The 21280-nt window shown below is 37.8% G+C and overlaps 2 protein-coding genes across 13 annotated transcripts in view; one reads left to right on the top strand and one right to left on the bottom strand.

Annotated features, from left to right (window-relative positions):
- LOC131950296 (cleavage and polyadenylation specificity factor subunit 4) overlaps positions 1–3413 on the bottom strand; it is a 13055-nt gene extending 9642 nt beyond the window's left edge. Inside the window, exon 1 of the mRNA XM_059312402.1 lies at positions 3128–3413. Within this exon, the coding sequence (XP_059168385.1) occupies positions 3128–3230 (103 nt within the window). The 5' untranslated portion in view covers positions 3231–3413. The remainder of the gene's footprint in view (positions 1–3127) is intronic.
- A 74-nt stretch (positions 3414–3487) lies between these two features.
- The window catches only part of LOC131950293 (arrestin domain-containing protein A), a 29697-nt gene continuing 11904 nt past the window's right edge, over positions 3488–21280 (top strand). Inside the window, exons 1-10 of one of the 12 annotated variants that reach the window (XM_059312389.1) lie at positions 3502–3546; positions 8330–8527; positions 8778–8936; positions 10167–10240; positions 10368–10460; positions 12424–12486; positions 12606–12703; positions 13014–13147; positions 13276–13372; positions 13699–13862. In XM_059312389.1, the coding sequence (XP_059168372.1) occupies positions 8872–8936; positions 10167–10240; positions 10368–10460; positions 12424–12486; positions 12606–12703; positions 13014–13147; positions 13276–13372; positions 13699–13862 (788 nt within the window). In that variant the 5' untranslated portion in view covers positions 3502–3546; positions 8330–8527; positions 8778–8871. Of the gene's footprint in view, positions 3547–6984; positions 8532–8663; positions 8693–8777; positions 8937–10166; positions 10241–10367; positions 10461–12423; positions 12487–12605; positions 12704–13013; positions 13148–13275; positions 13373–13698; positions 13863–21280 lie in introns of those variants that run through there. The other 11 variants (XM_059312392.1, XM_059312394.1, XM_059312390.1 and 8 more) reach the window with 11 other exon arrangements.

The following is a 21280-nucleotide window of genomic DNA, read 5'->3' as shown; positions in this document are numbered from 1 at the left end:
TAATACAGAACGTTTATAATTTGGATAGATTTATTTTAATTGCGTGTTAAATACTGCTTTACTAATCATTTTGTATAAAAAGTTATTTTTAAGTGTTTCAGATAAATATTTCTGCTACTAAACATTGCTTAACAGGGTTTGTATGCAGTCTGGAAAAAGTCTTGAATTTAGAAAAGTGAATTTCAGACTTTAAAAAGTCTGGACGGGTCTACACTGTGGTATGACATTTTTCTCAGCTATAAGCACTAATAATAGTGTAGTTACAAAGGTCTGGTTTCATTTTCAAAATAGGGTATAAACCCTGATCTAGTCACTTGTACTATTTTTGTAATCATTTTTACTATTTTTGTAAACTAGATTTTTTTTATTACTTGGCCTAGCAGCTAGCTAGATCCAGATCTTATTAATGGTCGCAAATCCGCTGCAAGCCAAAAACATCAAACAAATTATTATATTTGACTTTATTATTTATATTTAGGGTAAAGCAGGGCACTAAGAGCTGAAGGGTATTAGGAACCAATCACCACCCCACCCCCACAAAACTGATTTTCTTTGATAACAGAGAAGCAGAGGATTCATTTTATGTCATTTATGACCTACTTGGCCTAGCAGGGAGCAGATGAGACAGGAATTAATTCCACTGCTCTTTCCCTAAAATTTCTCATCTCCATAGATCTAGAATCTGCTACTTAAATTATTTTTAAAAGTTTATACACGCATGTAGTTGATATTATTGAAGTAGAAGGCTTTAATAAATTACTAAGGCCTACCTACCTTGTGTCTTTTTACAGTAATATGTATCTGATACTGGACCGAGTTTAATTAAAATTAAATGCATATCTAGTAGGCCCTAATTGGTCTACTAAGTTTATGTAGCCTAGTAGTAGAATCTAGATCATACCAGCCAAAACAACAAATAACCACATTATTATTATTTTTTTTTTTAAATCCACTGTTTAGAAAGAAACAAATCAAGCTAGAAACATTATAAGTGAGATGGTTTAGAATAATAACTAGGATTAGTGCTTTCCCGCCTTGTAGTTTGTTCTTGGTTGGACAAAGGCTATGGAAGCAAATCCAAAAAGAAAAGCAGGCTGAAATCGGAGTCAATGGCCTCAATGGCGCATAACCAGTTGACACGTAACGCTTAATTGTGTTGGAGGCGTGGTTGAGTCGGCAAAAAGCTCATCGTTGATAAATTCGAACAAAGTCTCGAGTTCAAACCCACTGGCAGATAAATCTCGATCCCCTTCAACACTAATAATTAAGAACGAAGAAGAAGAAGTGCTTTCCCCTGATGAGCCATGTGTGCTATAAATGACATGGAGGTGAGAAATGTTATGGGGAGAGCAGTGGGACTGATTTCCCCTTTGTTCTCCCTGCTGGGCCCTGAGGGTCATAAATTATATAAGAGATGCTATCTCTGGTTGGCTGAGGGTCATAAATTATATACGAGATGCTATCTCTGGTTGGCTGAGACCTAAGAACAGTAATCCCTGTGGGGCCTTGGTATCACAGAGGTGAGAAATTTTCAGGGGAGGGCAGTGGTACTGACTCCTCTTTGGTCTCAACCCTGCTGAACCATGATGGTCATAAATTACATAACATACTATCTCTGCTGGGCTAGGTTCTAAGAACAGTAATCCATGTTACCTAGAAAGAGATGAAGTTTTATTGTGGGCTAGAAAGAGGTGGGGGCTGGCCATCATGGAGGTTAAGAAATTTTGAGGGTGGAACATCAGCATTAATGAGTCTGATCACTTCCCTGCTGGATTATGAGGGTCTTAAATTATATGCCACCCAGAATGGCTGAGATCTAAGAACAGCAGTGATTATTACCCATGAATTATATTAGCAGTTTTAGTGTGGGTTTTGTAGGAGTTAAGTGGTCATACGTTTGCTACAGTAGTGTGGTTGTACTAGATCTATTGCTACTAAATCTTGTACATAACTAGAGTATCTAAAATCTACACTAACCAGATCTAGATAACCTATAATTAAATATATTACTGCATTTTATCAGATTCGTCTACTCAAACTCTAAACGCAAATAGTATTACTAACAATATTTTTATTTTCGACCACATATTTATATTATCCACGAAACTGTCAATAACAATAAAAGGATCTTCAATTCCTAAGAGCTCAAATTTTTTAACGTATTGTTCCTTTTCCGCGGTTCTTTACATCAAGTGAACGCGTCCAGTGCTGACGAACAGCTGATTGTGTTAACGTCCGGTATACACCACCGTGGCAATGAACATAGGTATCACATGATTACGGTCACGTGTTTGCAAGGACTCTATACTAATGTGCCTAAACTACTAGACTGTAGGCCTATGTAGACCTGCAATTGTATCAATTGTGGACTGGGTCCAATGGGGCCTATAGTTATAGCTGGTATCATTTAATGTGTGTGTACAAAGCATTAACTATTTTGGGGGTTAGAAATTAATTATTTTTATTGTGGAGTTAGCCTAAAATAAGAGATAATTCTTAATGCCCCTTGGACCGGCTACATTTGCCCCAAATGCTCATTTACTGATTTAGGGAGTTTGGTTATAATTGCTGAATTTGGGGGTATGGCCATAAATGCTAAATTAGACCAATTTACAGAAAATTTAATAGCCTTTATTATTATCATTACGAAGTGACTAGTCGGAAAAAGATTTTTCTCCCCAACGTCTCCACTTAGTCTGCAAAAGATAGTTCTGCGCATGCGCAGTGATCTATGACTAGGGTTAGAATTAGGGTTAGGTATAGGATTAGGGCTATGATTAGGATTAGGGATAGGGTTCTGCGATTGTAAACACACGCATGCGCAGTACCATCGAAAACATCGCCGCGATGGTAAGACATAGTTTCTCTCCATTGTGCATGCGTATCTTTTTCCCGCTAGCATCAGCCTTATTATTATTATATTGTGAAAGATGTGTTAGAATATTTTTGCATTAATTTCAATATTAGAAAATACTTGGATTAGTAAAAATTACTAAAAATCTTAAAAAATGTTCAGGTGCTAAAACTACTAAAAAGTGTGGCTCTTAGTCAGTCTTAGTGCCCTTCTTTACCCTATATTTACCATAGGAATACATATTTTTTTAAATTTTTGTTTCATGTCACCTACTGTCCATCCCAGGAAACGGTAAAGGCTGTGCTCCTTTTTGAAGTTCCAGTGCTATTTCAATTTCAAATTTGATACCATCTACAGGAGCTACTATTTCTTGCATTCTCAGCAAATAAACTCAACCTATAACCCTAGAATTTAAAATATGGATTCTAAATCTAAAATAGGTTCTAACAGTTCTAACAAAAGGCTATAATTAATTAATTATAATAATAATACACTCTACAGTTAACTAAAGTGTTAACGCTTTACTATAGAATACTATAGATCTAGAATAGATCTTAAGCCTAGAGTAGGCTAGTTTTCCCTAAATTAGGCTAATAGAGTTGTCCTCCTTGTCTAAAAAAGTTGGAACGTTTCGCAGATCCGGATCTATTTATTTAAGTTAGGCCCTATAAAATAATCTAGATCTTGTTCAGGTTCTAGTTTCTAGATCTAGAATACCTCTAGATTAAGATCTTGATCTAAATCTATATTAAATATTATTAGGTCATAGAATCTAATATATAGGCCTAAGTTATAGTTATATACCATTGACTCCATAATATCTTGAACTTGATCTATAGTCTATAGGCCTAGGCCTAAGTTGAAGTAATAAGTAATAGTTAGGCGTTAGGCCTATTACTAACTTTTAAGTTTTATTTATTAGTATTAATATTATTAGTTAGTATTTTAGTATTTGCTATTTAGTAGGCATTAGGCCTAATTAGTATTAACTAATTATTATTAATAAGTATGCCCTATTCTATTTATTAGAATTAGTCGGAGTGCTAGATCTACATCTAGATCTAGATATTTTACTTTAGACTAGAGTACTAGAGTAGAGATACTTTAGAATTTAGATTACTTTAACTTTAGATTTTAAATTTTTTTGATACTACTAGTTTAGTCAAGTGTATTAGTGTAAGTACTAAATTACTAACTAATCTAATACTACAACTACAGACACAGTTCTTTGTCAGTTTAGTGAACGAAACTTCTTATCCATATTCTATCACACTCTTTAAAATGAACGAATGCGCCATAGCGCTACTGGGATACACCTGGGTGCCAAATTGCAACCTGCCGGGTGTCAGCAAACGCGTCTCATTCAGTTTAGTGAATGACTAAATGCCCCATCTTATTCAGTCTATCGCACTATTTAACAATATCGTAGTTGCCATAACGCTCAGGGGGGTGACCCGTCAAAAGAGCGCACGACAAAAGAGCGCCGACATAAGAGCGCAGACAAAAGAGCGCCGACATAAGAGCGCAGTCAATTAAAAAAACCCATGTTGTACGCTAAACGAATAGGACATGGTTAACAATTGTTTTAATTAAACAATCGGCGAGAGAACGTCTTTATTTATATATTATGGTTAATATATTGTTATGAATGCAGTTTGACAATATTTCTAATCCAAGTCACACGGAGAAGATCGAATCACAGAAAGGGAAGGTTATTATATTGGTCGAGGGCTACAGATATAGACAGGACAGAGCAAATGCTGATGGAACTTATTTTTATTTTGTTACATTTCATTTCAGTTTATATTCTCACTTTAGGCCTAACATTTAAAATCTTTGTATGTATTATTAGATTGAGTTTTGAATAATTGGACTTCACGTTGATTGTACCAGTTTTTTAGTTAAAGAAACTGAACAATTAGTTTTTTTAATGAAACAATAAAGAGTTAACATCAAACGATGCCTTCTAATCTGAGTTAATTTTCTTGTTTTTATTTATTAAATATGGTTTTTCGATTTTTAGTTTGCGCTCTTATGTCGGCGCTCTTTTGTCGGGGCTCTTTTGTCGGGAAATTAGTGCGCTCTTATGTCGGCGCTCTTTTGTCTGCGCTCTTATGTCGGCGCTCTTTTGTCTGCGCTCTTATGTCGGCGCTCTTTTGTCGTGCGCTCTTTTGACGGGGTGCCCGCTCAGGGGATAACCCGGCACTAAATCGCACCCTGCCGAGGCGCCACCCCTGCGAATTTGAAATTTTTTTTTTATGCAGAAACCTTCCCAAGAGTATTCACAACAACTTCCCAAAGTTTCATGGCGATCGGATGAACAGTGTCGAACCGCAATCCACTTTTTATTTTTTTATACTATAAATATAATTTTTTTAATACTATATATACATAGAAGAATCGCACCCTTCCGGGGCGCCGCCCTTGTGAAAAAACAAGTAGAGAAAAAACAAATCACGCACTGCCGAGGAGCTACCCCTGCGAATTTGAAATATTTTTTTTTGCAGAAAGCTCCCCAGGAGTATTCTCAACAACTTTGCAAAGTTTCATGGTGATCGGATGAAAGGTGTATCTATATATATAAAGCAAAGTGGTAGTGTGCCCGATAGGGCGCTTCCCGGCGCCGCAGGCCCATCAAATTTGGTAGGATGATGCCTTGGGGCAATAGAACACGAAAGCTTGTGCCAATTGGCCGCAAACTCCACGGCGAGGGGGTCAAAACTTACCTCTACTGATCGGCGCCTTACATGGGCTATATTACGAAAAAAACTTTTGCCCAACGACCCCCTTAATATTTGTGAGGTGGTAGAAGAATGCCTAGGGGTGTCAGAAAAAACTCGCCACATCCAGGAAAATTCTGGAAATGGGTCAAAACTGACCAGTCGTATTTCCCCATGTAATCTTTGTATTTCATGGGAAAAACAGAGGGTAATTTCAACACGGATTTTAGGGCACTTATCCTCTGTACATCTGGCTAATTTTTTGCATGCTCATAGGTAAATGGCTATGCCATACGGACAAGATGTCGGTTTGACTCAAAGCCCTTCGACGAGGGCTAAAAAGTGACCGCAAGTGAAAATCTCTTTATATAAGCTATATTACAAAAAAAAACTTTTGCCCAACGACCCCCCCCCCTTGATATTTTTTGAGGTGGTAGGAGAACGCCTAGGGGTATCAGAAAAAGCTCACCACATCTGGGAAAATTCTGCAAATGGGTCAAAACTGACCAGTCGTATTTCCCTATATAATCTTTGTATTTTATGGGAAAAACAGAGGGTAATTTCAACACAAATTTTAGGGTACTTAACCTCGATATATCTGGCTAATTTTATGCATGCACCTCTATAGATGACTAGGCCGTATGGAAAAATTGTTTGTCAGACTCCAAGCCCTCGACGATGGCTAAAAAATGACCGCTAGTGAAATTCTCCTTATATAAGATTTATTTAAATTAATTGACGAACGACACCCCCCCCCTAATATTTTGTGAGGTTTTAGACCGACACCGGAGGGTATCAACATTTTTTTTACTGTCGTTAGATTTGTCCAGCAGACGTAATTTCTTATATAAACAATTGCTTGTGAAAACGTTAACAAACACTATGTCATTCGGTCTTTGTACTGGGGAGGTAACTTATTAAAATAACATTTTTAAAAGAACAAAAATTACAACATATAGCATTCGTTTAAATAGATATTTCTTTATTAATTAAAGTATTTATTTTACTAAAAATGTAAACATTAATAGCGAAACTGAATTTATTTGAATTTTTTGTTTATACTGTTCAGGAAGCCTTTGCAGTTCTAATAACCTTGCTAGTAAAAAGCTTGCGAATACTACACGCATGTTTGCATGACATGAAATTACTAAAGTCTCTTTAAACATAGGTCCTAAGCACTCTACATAACAGCCAATCACCAATAAATCATTCAAATCCTCAATATCTTTATTTTAAAACCTAAGCAAAGCTAGGCAGTATGCCTGGTTAATGCATAAAAGACAGATAAACAAATAAACAAACACACATACATTGCTTTATATATATATATATATATATATATATATATATATATATATATATATATATATATATATATATATATATATATATATATATATATATAGGTAGGGACCTAATAGTTAAATATTAAATAGATCTATAGTTATATTAAATATACATTATTAAGAGGAAGTTAAAACCCCAAATTTAAAACAGCGAGTTAGGAAAATTTTAAGTGTTTAGTAAATAGTATATAAAATTAGGAAAAAACCACAAAAATCTCTAGAATTTCATGATTATATCTAAAAATTGACAAAAATATTGCACTTTTAGGGTCATAAAAACTCAAATTCATCATTCAGTAAGGTATGCAGAAAATAAAATTTATTTAGGCAGAACGGCATAAATTTTAACCACATATAATATACATTAATACAAACATTTTAGACTATAATCATTATAAAAAAAATTTGACCAATTTTTTAAACATGAGACTTAAAAACTTGTAAAAAAATAAAGTTTTAATAATGCAGAACTGATTGCAGTCTATTTTTTAAAGCAGTGTTTAGTGAGCATGTGTACAAATTTTTAATGAAATATCTCATGTAGATTTTAGGTAAATGTTGCTAATGGGTACTATTTTTTTTTATAAAAAGTGACATTTTGAGAAAATGAGAAATAGTGAAAATATGCAATTTTTGAGAAAAATGAGAAAAAGTGAAAACTACAAAAAAATTAATATTTTAAACCTCCCAGTTATAAAAGTTGCATCTGGGACCACTATCTTAGCCGATAGAAAAGCTTTTTAAGTTGTTTTTTATTTTTTTTTATTTTTAGGTTGCTTAATTATGCAAAATATAGGTGAATTTAGTCATTACTCTAATTGATTTAAAAAATTATAAAACATACTACCAACATTTAATCAAGCAAAATAATTAGACAAAACTGCTCAGAATTGAATGTAGTTTTAAAAACAATAATTGTTGAAAAATTGAAATTTCTGATTTAAAAGAGTATTTTATGGGGTTTAAACTGCCCTAAATGTAATATTCTTGTTATAGTAGTAGTAGTAGGGTTAAAATAGTTATTATTTTAGTTATAGTAGTTAAAAGTTAAAGTAGTTATGTTTTAGTGACAGGTACAGTAGTTAGAAACTTTACTACTTAATATAATTATATTAGTTAATTAAGTATAGATATTAGCTTAATTAGGATAGTATAGAATTGGGCTTAGCCTGCCTAGGCCTATATACTGCTATAGTTATAGTTATAATTAATGTTGGGCCTAAGCCTATAAGGTACCAGATCTAGATACTGTAGAACAGTATAGAAAGACCATTGATTTGACCACCTTTATAGTGTAGAGTGTGCTGTATTGTATAGGGTAGTGGGTAGACTGTAGAGAATATAAAATTTATAATAAAGGCCTAAATAATAAATATTAAATAATATTTTCTATTGAATACTATAAATAGAGATCATCATACTACTATACTCATAAGGCTATTACTTATTACTAAGTTATTAGGCCTACTTAAAATTACATAGTTAGTATGAAGGGATTAAAATATTAAGAGAGAAATCACACAATGTACCTTTACGACAATCACAGTCCACTTCTGAAATTTAAAAAAATGAATGTTCACCACAGCAACTATACACATGATGAATGCGTAGGTAGTGTTGACTCTATTCGTGACGTATGTGTGCCCTGACTGCAAGTGTTGTATAATCAGAGATGTGACCAGACCATGAAACAAAAAAGAAATTTTTTCTGACAAGAACTCATTATGTTTTATCTATTGGTAGTTAAAGCAGTCTCAGCCTTTTCCTTAGCAGTAAGTTTCACTGCTGTAATTTTCTGGCAAATAATTACTTAGAATAATACTATGTAAAATAATTGTATACCCTAATACTTAATAGGATTAGTTTTCAACAACACAACTTGAAAGCTTTGATTTCATTAGTTATGATATCTGGTACATCACAAATTTAAATTAACTGCACCTAGTGGACAATGAACAATGAAATAGCTTTGCGCACCAGCAAAGGAGAATATTTGCCAGGAGAAACAGTTTATGGGTAAAATAACATCTCTCTGATTTTGAAATGTATAATTACTTTTGTAGTAACGTACTTAATGAACATTGTATTGGATATTTCACATTTATCAAGTTTCTATTGTCTCCAGTATTTATGTTTGTATTGTTTGTTTTAGTACTGTATACCTTTTTTTTGCTGTAAACCATATTTGTTTTAGTGCTGTATATCTTCCAATTTGTTTTAGTGCTGTATATCATCTAATTTGTTTCAGTGCTGTATATCATCTATTTGTTTCAGTGCTGTATATCTTCTAATTTGTTTCAGTGCTGTATATCATCTAATTTGTTTTAGTGCTGTATATCTTCTAATTTGTTTCAGTGCTGTATATCATCTAATTTGTTTCAGTTCTGTATATCATCTAATTTGTTTCAGTGCTGTATATCATCTAATTTGTTTCAGTGCTGTATATCTTCTAATTTGTTTCAGTGCTGTATATCATCTAATTTGTTTCAGTGCTGTATATCATCTAATTTGTTTCAGTTCTGTATATCATCTAATTTGTTTCAGTTCTGTATATCATCTAATTTGTTTCAGTTCTGTATATCTTCTAATTTGTTTCAGTTCTGTATATCATCTAATTTGTTTCAGTTCTGTATATCTTCTAATTTGTTTCAGTTCTGTATATCTTCTAATTTGTTTCAGTGCTGTATATCATCTAATTTGTTTCAGTGCTGTATATCATCTAATTTGTTTCAGTGCTGTATATCATCTAATTTGTTTCAGTGCTGTATATCATCTAATTTGTTTCAGAGCTGTATATCATCTAATTTGTTTCAGTGCTGTATATCTTCTAATTTGTTTCAGTGCTGTATATCTTCTAATTTGTTTCAGAGCTGTATATCATCTAATTTGTTTCAGTGCTGTATATCTTCTAATTTGTTTCAGTGCTGTATATCTTCTAATTTGTTTCAGTGCTGTATATCTTCTAATTTGTTTCAGTTCTGTATATCATCTAATTTGTTTCAGTGCTGTATATCTTCTAATTTGTTTCAGTGCTGTATATCATCTAATTTGTTTTAGTGCTGTATATCATCTAATTTGTTTCAGAGCTGTATATCATCTAATTTGTTTCAGTGCTGTATATCATCTAATTTGTTTCAGTGCTGTATATCATCTAATTTGTTTCAGTGCTGTATATCTTCTAATTTGTTTCAGTGCTGTATATCATCTAATTTGTTTCAGTTCTGTATATCATCTAATTTGTTTCAGTGCTGTATATCTTCTAATTTGTCGTCCAACTGAGGCCAATGGTGTGATTGTTTCTTTTAAAGGAATTGAGACATGTATGTTGTATGCCTTTTATAAATACAAACTTTTGCTACTTTTTAATATATTTAATGAGAAATCTACTGAACATGTATCAGTTGGAAATTATTTAATATGACTTCATTTCTTAATTTTTTATAACAGGTATTTATGAGTATGAGTTTGATGGTAAGAAAACACTGAGAAATGATACAATTCATGTGGATTTCTCTAACATCAGTTTGTTCTCTCAAACAGGTCAGTAGAATGCTTTCTTTTAGTCAGTCCAACTCATCCATTCATCTGTCTTTAAAAATATAAAATCCGCTTCAGTCTTTTAAAATATATCAAATTTAAATTCTCACTGACCCTAACTCATTAGTAATTCACTCCTGACCATCTGCAACTTGAAATTAAGAAACATCATTCCTAATGTTACATTATGTCTTTTTACTGATTGGTTACGTCCCTTGAATGTTCACTGTGAAATGCGTCATGTGTAGCTATAGTGTAGCTGTGAGTTAGTTAACTGTAAGCAGAGCCAGAGACAAATCAAGGCTTTTCTAGTGTAATACAGTTTCCAAGTTAACTGAAGAACTGTGTCTGTCCAAGTATTGGTCTCGTTGAGTAAAACGCAAAAAAAAAAAAATGGAAACCCGTCATTACTATGACGACTGTTAAAAAAGAAGGTCAAGTGACAGTCTACTTTTTATGAAGAGAACTACACCTTATACAGAGATATAGCTACATTCCTTATACAGAGATATAACTACATTCCTTATACAGAGATATAACTACATTTCTTATACAGAGATATAACTACATTCCTTATACAGAGATATAACTACATTCCTTATCCTTGCGCTTACTCACACTGCCCCACTATGCCACTACACACACCTTGCCACTACCCACACCTTGCCACTACCCACACCTTGCCACTACCCACACCATGCCACTACCCACACCTTGCCACTACCCACACCATGCCACTACCCACACCTTGCCACTACCCACACCTTGCCACTACACACACCATGCCACTACCCACACCTTGCCACTACCCACACCTTGCCACTACCCACACCTTGCCACTACCCACACCTTGCCACTACCCACACCTTGCCACTACCCACACATTGCCACTACCCACACCTTGCCACTACCCACACCTTGCCACTACCCACACCTTGCCACTACCCACACCTTGCCACTACCCACACCTTGCCACTACCCACACCTTGCCACTACCCACACCTTGCCACTACCCACACCTTGCCACTACCCACACCTTGCCACTACCCACACCTTGCCACTACCCACACCTTGCCACTACCCACACATTGCCACTACCCACACCTTGCCACTACACACACCTTGCCACTACCCACACCTTGCCACTACCCACACCTTGCCACTACACACACCTTGCCACTACCCACACCTTGCCACTACCCACACCTTGCCACTACCCACACCTTGCCACTACACACACCTTGCCACTACCCACACTTTGCCAGGGGACGTACTCTGCACCTCTGCTGTAGTGTAACCAACATCCCCAAGAGTGTTCCCCTATGTCACTGACACCTGGATAGTCGCTGAAGTGTGTAATACCTCACTATTACTGAAGTGTGTAATACCTCACTATTACGGAGAGTGATTAACATACACTCAAGGTTTTCATGCGGCACTCCCTGGGGCATGCTGGGCGATAGTGTAGGCAAACCTCTTGCCCCGACAAATATGATCCAAGAAATATAGCGCAGACATTATTTCTATTTAAATAACTCAGTTTTAGAAAACAAGGTCATGCGTCTGAGAATATAGGATTGGTAACGCATTGATGAAACCCTCTTAAAATATTATGTCAGATATTTTTTTAGACTGACCACAGCAATGCACAGGGACGGGCATGCTAGTTCATTCATAATTATTCACAAGCTTTTAAATTTAATTAAATATGATAACAAGGTTTTAAATTAGTTTCTAGTAGGTGGTGTCTGGTAGGTAGTATCTAATAGTGGTATTTGAGTCAGCTTTCTGATTAGTAGTCAGCAAAATTCCTTTATATTTTAGGGTCAGTTATTCTCTTTTAAGTAAATTTTGCTGAGTGTTATAGTAATTTTTAAAAAATAAATAATAATAATAAATTAAAAAATAATTCAAAGTTCATCTGACTTGAATTCTGTGATTGAAAAATGTTTCTACTGTCTTGTAGAATCTTTCCAGTTTGGTGCCTATGTCTTCCCTTTTAGAATTCAGCTGCCAAAAACAATACCAGGTACAGCTTTGAACCATTCATGTCAAAATTTTGCAACACTTACTAAAACCTCATTTGATTTATATTTTGTTCTGACTTACTTTTTGTTAGAATTTAAATACAAACTCTACCATTCTTAGGTACATTTCAATGCACTGGCAAAACAGAACGTGCTCTTTGGAATATTGATGTGTCGTATACACTGCGAGCTCAAGCAGTGGGAGCAGATGGGATCATGGTGTGTCACTTTCTTTATTTCTTTCTTTGGTTTTAGATGGGATCATGGTGTGTCACTTTCTTTATTTCTTTCTTTGGTTTTAGATGGGATCATGGTGTGTCACTTTCTTTATTTCTTTCTTTGGTTTTAGATGGGATCATGGTGTGTCACTTTCTTTATTTCTTTCTTTGGTTTTAGATGGGATCATGGTGTGTCACTTTCTTTATTTCTTTCTTTGGTTTTAGATGGGATCATGGTGTGTCACTTTCTTTATTTCTTTCTTTGGTTTTAAATGCACGAGATGACAACATCAATTTGATCTTGGTTACAGGTGTCCCAACAGATTGTTGTTTATCAAGCTGAACAAAAAGATATAGAAGACAATTTTGTTGGGAGTGCAGCTGATAAAAGTTTTCAAACTTCTTGGTTCCCAATTCAAAACAAAAAACTGCATCTTACTGTCAGGTCAACTATTGATTTGATTGAATAGTTTTATTAATGTTCTAGTTTTTAAACTGTAGAATGGCATGAGATTATTGAGACAATTCTTAAACTAAATGATAGTCACACATTTTCTCTCAAATTTTCTTTAGACTGGTTGAAAATTGGGTTGAAACTGGATCAAATCTTCAACTGAAGCTCATTGTATCCAATCCAAGTAGAAAAAAAGTCACAGGGTTTACTATAAAGGTAATTCTTGAACCCTGACCCACAGGGTTTACTATAAAGGTAATTCTTGAACCCTGACCCACAAGCATTTCTAGAAAGTTAGTTAAATTATTCAGTGTACATAAATGAATCATCTATTTAGATGATCTTTAATACTGATCTTTCCATCCTGACCATGGAATGTGTGTGTGGGGGGGGGGGGGGTCATTTCGACAGGAGTAGAGAGAGGTGGGTCATGTAGACAGAAGTAGAGAGGGGGGGCTCATGCGGACTGGAGGACTTTATTCATTGGTTACACTTTCTAGTTACTAGTTTCAGTTTTTACATTGAATCTATTCTTCCTTTAGCTATTGCGCTACTTAAAGCTTGCCATTAGAGACAATGACTCTAAGACAAGAAAAGTCTTGGATAACATGGAATTTTCTGAGGATGAAATCATTATTGCTCCAGAATCTGGCCCTCATTTAATTAGTAGTTTGTCAGGGGAATCTGATCTACTAATGAATGGAAAGTAAGTTATTCTATATATCTCACTAGTTCCTTTCTACATTATAATTATAGGACAGCAAGTTATTCTATATATCTCACTAGTTCCTTTCTACATTATAGGACAGCAAGTTATTCTATATATCTCACTAGTTCCTTTCTACATTATAGGACAGCAAGTTATTCTATATATCTCACTAGTTCCTTTCTACATTATAGGACAGCACGTTATTCTATATATCTCACTAGTTCCTTTCTACATTATAATTATAGGACAGCAAGTTATTCTATATATCTCACTAGTTCCTTTCTACATTATAGGACAGCAAGTTATCTATATATATAATTCTCTTCTGGGATCAGTTAGAAAACAAGCTGCAAGCGCGCCTTTGCAGTCCCCTCTCTTCCTCTCTATCACTATCACTACCACCCCCACCCCACCCCCACATGATCTGGTGAGCGGTGTTCACTCTGTTTACATTTTACAATCATAGAGACGGGTTTGGTGACGGCTATTAGGGGCAGATAATTTAGTTTGAAACGATTTTAAACTTAGAGGAGGTAACTAAGAGGAGGCTGCTTTCACGTGGGGGGGGGGGGGGGTAGTGTTTTTAAGCAAATATTTTCAATGGCAGCATTGGTACTGTTGAATTCACAAATTATAAATTACTGAAAAGTAGAAAAAAAACAACTAAATAGCGGCGTATGATAAGCAGCGGGTCGGCTCGTTCTATATATCTCACTAGTTCCTTTCTACATTATAGGACAGCAAGTTATTCTATATATCTCACTAGTTCCTTTCTACATTATAGGACAGCAAGTTATTCTATATATCTCACTAGTTCCTTTCTACATTATATGCCACATCATCCACTCATCTGTCATCCACTCACCTACAACATCATCCACTCACCTACAACATCATCCACTCACCTACAACATCATCCACTCACCTACAACATCATCCACTCACCTACATCATCCACTCACCTACAACATCATCCACTCACCTACAACATCATCCACTCACCTACAACATCATCCACTCACCTACAACATCATCCACTCACCTACAACATCATCCACTCACCTACAACATCATCTACTTACTTACAACATCATCCACTCACCTACAACATCATCCACTCACCTACAACATCATCCACTCACCTACATCATCTACTTACTTACAACATCATCCACTCACCTACAACATCATCCACTCACCTACAACATCATCTACTTACTTACAACATCATCTACTCACCTACAACATCATCCACTCACCTACAACATCATCCACTCACCTACAACATCATCCACTCACCTACAACATCATCCACTCACCTACAACATCATCCACTCACCTACAACATCATCTACTTACTTACAACATCATCCACTCACCTACAACATCATCCACTCACCTACAACATCATCTACTTACTTACAACATCATCCACTCACCTACAACATCATCCACTCACCTACAACATCATCTACTTACTTACAACATCATCCACTCACCTACAACATCATCCACTCACCTACAACATCATCCACTCACCTACAACATCATCCACTCACCTACAACATCATCCACTCACCTACAACATCATCCACTCACCTACAACATCATCCACTCACCTGTCATCCACTCACCTACAACATCATCCACTCACCTACAACATCATCCACTCACCTACAACATCATCCACTCACCTACAACATCATCCACTCACCTGTCATCCACTCACCTACAACATCATCCACTCACCTACAACATCATCCACTCACCTACAACATCATCAACTCACCTACAACATCATCCACTCACCTACAACATCATCCACTCACCTACATCATCATCCACTCACCTACAACATCATCCACTCACCTACAACATCATCCACTCACCTGTCATCCACTCACCTACAACATCATCCACTCACCTACAACATCATCCACTCACCTGTCATCCACTCACCTACAACATCATCCACTCACCTACAACATGATCCACTCACCTACAACATCATCCACTCACCTGTCATCCACTCACCTACAACATCATCCACTCACCTACAACATCATCCACTCACCTACAACATCATCCACTCACCTACAACATCATCCACTCACCTGTCATCCACTCACCTACAACATCATCCACTCACCTACAACATCATCCACTCACCTACAACATCATCCACTCACCTACAACATCATCCACTCACCTGTCATCCACTCACCTACAACATAATCTACTCACCTACAACATCATCCACTCACCTACAACATCATCCACTCACCTACAACATCATCCACTCACCTACAACATCATCCACTCACCTGTCATCCACTCACCTACAACATCATCCACTCACCTACAACATCATCCACTCACCTACAACATCATCCACTCACCTACAACATCATCCACTCACCTGTCATCCACTCACCTACAACATCATCTACTCACCTACAACATCATCCACTCACCTACAACATCATCCACTCACCTACAACATCATCCACTCACCTGTCATCCACTCACCTACAACATCATCCACTCACCTACAACATCATCCACTCACCTACAACATCATCCACTCACCTACAACATCATCCACTCACCTGTCATCCACTCACCTACAACATAATCTACTCACCTACAACATCATCCACTCACCTACAACATCATCCACTCACCTACAACATCATCCACTCACCTACAACATCATCCACTCACCTGTCATCCACTCACCTACAACATCATCTACTCACCTACAACATCATCTACTCACCTACAACATCATCCACTCACCTACAACATCATCCACTCACCTAAAACATCATCCACCCACCTACAACATCATCCACTCACCTACAACATCATCCACTCACCTACAACATCATCCACTAACCTGTTATCCACTCACCTACAACATCATCCACTCACCTACAACATCATCCACTCACCTACAACATCATCCACTCACCTACAACATCATCCACTCACCTACAACATCATCTACTCACCTACAACATCATCCACTCACCTACAACATCATCCACTCACCTACAACATCATCCACTCACCTACAACATCATCCACTCACCTACAACATCATCCACTCACCTACAACATCATCTACTCACCTACAACATCATCCACTCACCTACAACATCATCCACTCACCTGTCATCCACTCACCTACAACATCATCCACTCACCTACAACATCATCCACTCACCTACAACATCATCCACTCACCTACAACATCATCCACTCACCTACAACATCATCCACTCACCTACATCATCATCCACTCACCTACAACATCATCCACTCACCTACAACATCATCCACTCACCTGTCATCCACTCACCTACAACATCATCCACTCACCTACAACATCATCCACTCACCTACAACATCATCCACTCACCTACAACATCATCCACTCACCTACAACATCATCCACTCACCTACAACATCATCCACTCACCTACAACATCATCCACTCACCTACAACATCATCCACTCACCTACAACATCATCCACTCACCTACAACATCATCCACTCACCTACAACATCATCCACTCACCTACAACATCATCCACTCACCTACAACATCATCCACTCACCTACAACATCATCTACTTACTTACAACATCATCCACTCACCTACAACATCATCCACTCACCTACAACATCATCTACTTACTTACAACATCATCCACTCACCTACAACATCATCCACTCACCTACAACATCATCCACTCACCTACAACATCATCCACTCACCTACAACATCATCCACTCACCTACAACATCATCCACTCACCTACAACATCATCTACTTACTTACAACATCATCCACTCACCTACAACATCATCCACTCACCTACAACATCATCTACTTACTTACAACATCATCCACTCACCTACAACATCATCCACTCACCTACAACATCATCTACTTACTTACAACATCATCCACTCACCTGTCATCCAGTCACCTACAACATCATCCACTCACCTACAACATGATCCACTCACCTACATCATCCACTCACCTACAACATCATCCACTCACCTACAACATCATCCACTCACCTGTCATCCACTCACCTACAACATCATCTACTAACCTGTTATCCACTCACCTACAACATCATCCACTCACCTGTCATCCACTCACCTACAACATCATCCACTCGTCTACAACATCATCCACTCACCTGTCATCCACTTACCTACAACATCATCCACTCACCTACAACATCATCCACTCACCTACAACATCATCCACTCACCTACAACATCATCCACTCACCTAAAACATCATCCACCCACCTACAACATCATCCCTTCACCTCCAACATCATCCCCTCACCTCCAACATCATCCACTCACCTGTCATCCACTCACCTGTCATCCACTCACCTACAACATCATCCACTCACCTACAACATCATCCACTAACCTGTTATCCACTCACCTACAACATCATCCACTCACCTGTCATCCACTCACCTACAACATCATCCACTCACCTACAACATCATCCACTAACCTGTTATCCACTCACCTACAACATCATCCACTCACCTACAACATCATCCACTCACCTACAACATCATCCACTCACCTACAACATCATCCACTCACCTACAACATCATCCACTCACCTACAACATCATCCACTCACCTACAACATCATCCACTCACCTACAACATCATCCACTCACCTACAACATCATCCACTCACCTACAACATCATCTACTCACCTACAACATCATCTACTCACCTACAACATCATCCACTCACCTACAACATCATCCACTCACCTAAAACATCATCCACCCACCTACAACATCATCCACTCACCTACAACATCATCCACTCACCTACAACATCATCCACTAACCTGTTATCCACTCACCTACAACATCATCCACTCACCTACAACATCATCCACTCACCTACAACATCATCCACTCACCTACAACATCATCCACTCACCTACAACATCATCCACTCACCTACAACATCATCTACTTACTTACAACATCATCCACTCACCTACAACATCATCCACTCACCTACAACATCATCCACTCACCTACAACATCATCCACTCACCTACAACATCATCCACTCACCTACAACATCATCCACTCACCTACAACATCATCCACTCACCTACAACATCATCCACTCACCTACAACATCATCCACTCACCTACAACATCATCCACTCACCTACAACATCATCCACTAACCTGTTATCCACTCACCTACAACATCATCCACTCACCTACAACATCATCCACTCACCTACAACATCATCCACTCACCTACAACATCATCCACTCACCTACAACATCATCCACTCACCTACAACATCATCCACTCACCTACAACATCATCCACTAACCTGTTATCCACTCACCTACAACATCATCCACTCACCTACAACATCATCCACTCACCTACAACATCATCCACTCACCTACAACATCATCCACTCACCTACAACATCATCCACTCACCTACAACATCATCCACTCACCTACAACATCATCCACTCACCTACAACATCATCCACTCACCTACAACATCATCCACTCACCTACAACATCATCTACTCACCTACAACATCATCTACTCACCTACAACATCATCCACTCACCTACAACATCATCCACTCACCTAAAACATCATCCACCCACCTACAACATCATCCACTCACCTACAACAACATCCACTCACCTACAACATCATCCACTAACCTGTTATCCACTCACCTACAACATCATCCACTCACCTACAACATCATCCACTCACCTACAACATCATCCACTCACCTACAACATCATCCACTCACCTACAACATCATCTACTCACCTACAACATCATCCACTCACCTACAACATCATCCACTCACCTACAACATCATCCACTCACCTACAACATCATCCACTCACCTACAACATCATCCACTCACCTACAACATCATCCACTCACCTACAACATCATCCACTCACCTACAACATCATCCACTCACCTACAACATCATCCACTCACCTACAACATCATCCACTCACCTACAACATCATCCACTCACCTACAACATCATCCACTCACCTACAACATCATCTACTTACTTACAACATCATCCACTCACCTACAACATCATCCACTCACCTACAACATCATCTACTTACTTACAACATCATCCACTCACCTACAACATCATCCACTCACCTACAACATCATCCACTCACCTACAACATCATCCACTCACCTACAACATCATCCACTCACCTACAACATCATCCACTCACCTACAACATCATCTACTTACTTACAACATCATCCACTCACCTACAACATCATCCACTCACCTACAACATCATCTACTTACTTACAACATCATCCACTCACCTACAACATCATCCACTCACCTACAACATCATCTACTTACTTACAACATCATCCACTCACCTGTCATCCAGTCACCTACAACATCATCCACTCACCTACAACATGATCCACTCACCTACATCATCCACTCACCTACAACATCATCCACTCACCTACAACATCATCCACTCACCTGTCATCCACTCACCTACAACATCATCTACTAACCTGTTATCCACTCACCTACAACATCATCCACTCACCTGTCATCCACTCACCTACAACATCATCCACTCGTCTACAACATCATCCACTCACCTGTCATCCACTTACCTACAACATCATCCACTCACCTACAACATCATCCACTCACCTACAACATCATCCACTCACCTACAACATCATCCACTCACCTAAAACATCATCCACCCACCTACAACATCATCCCTTCACCTCCAACATCATCCCCTCACCTCCAACATCATCCACTCACCTGTCATCCACTCACCTGTCATCCACTCACCTACAACATCATCCACTCACCTACAACATCATCCACTAACCTGTTATCCACTCACCTACAACATCATCCACTCACCTGTCATCCACTCACCTACAACATCATCCACTCACCTACAACATCATCCACTAACCTGTTATCCACTCACCTACAACATCATCCACTCACCTACAACATCATCCACTCACCTACAACATCATCCACTCACCTACAACATCATCCACTCACCTACAACATCATCCACTCACCTACAACATCATCCACTCACCTACAACATCATCCACTCACCTACAACATCATCCACTCACCTACAACATCATCCACTCACCTACAACATCATCTACTCACCTACAACATCATCTACTCACCTACAACATCATCCACTCACCTACAACATCATCCACTCACCTAAAACATCATCCACCCACCTACAACATCATCCACTCACCTACAACATCATCCACTCACCTACAACATCATCCACT

The sequence above is a fragment of the Physella acuta genome, unplaced genomic scaffold, assembly GCF_028476545.2.
Source record: "Physella acuta isolate Inbredline_101_S28 unplaced genomic scaffold, ASM2847654v3 ptg000750l, whole genome shotgun sequence".
NCBI classification, from domain to species: Eukaryota; Metazoa; Mollusca; class Gastropoda; family Physidae; genus Physella; species Physella acuta.
Note: the sequence above shows the minus strand (reverse complement) of the source record. Positions and strands in the feature narration are given on the sequence as shown.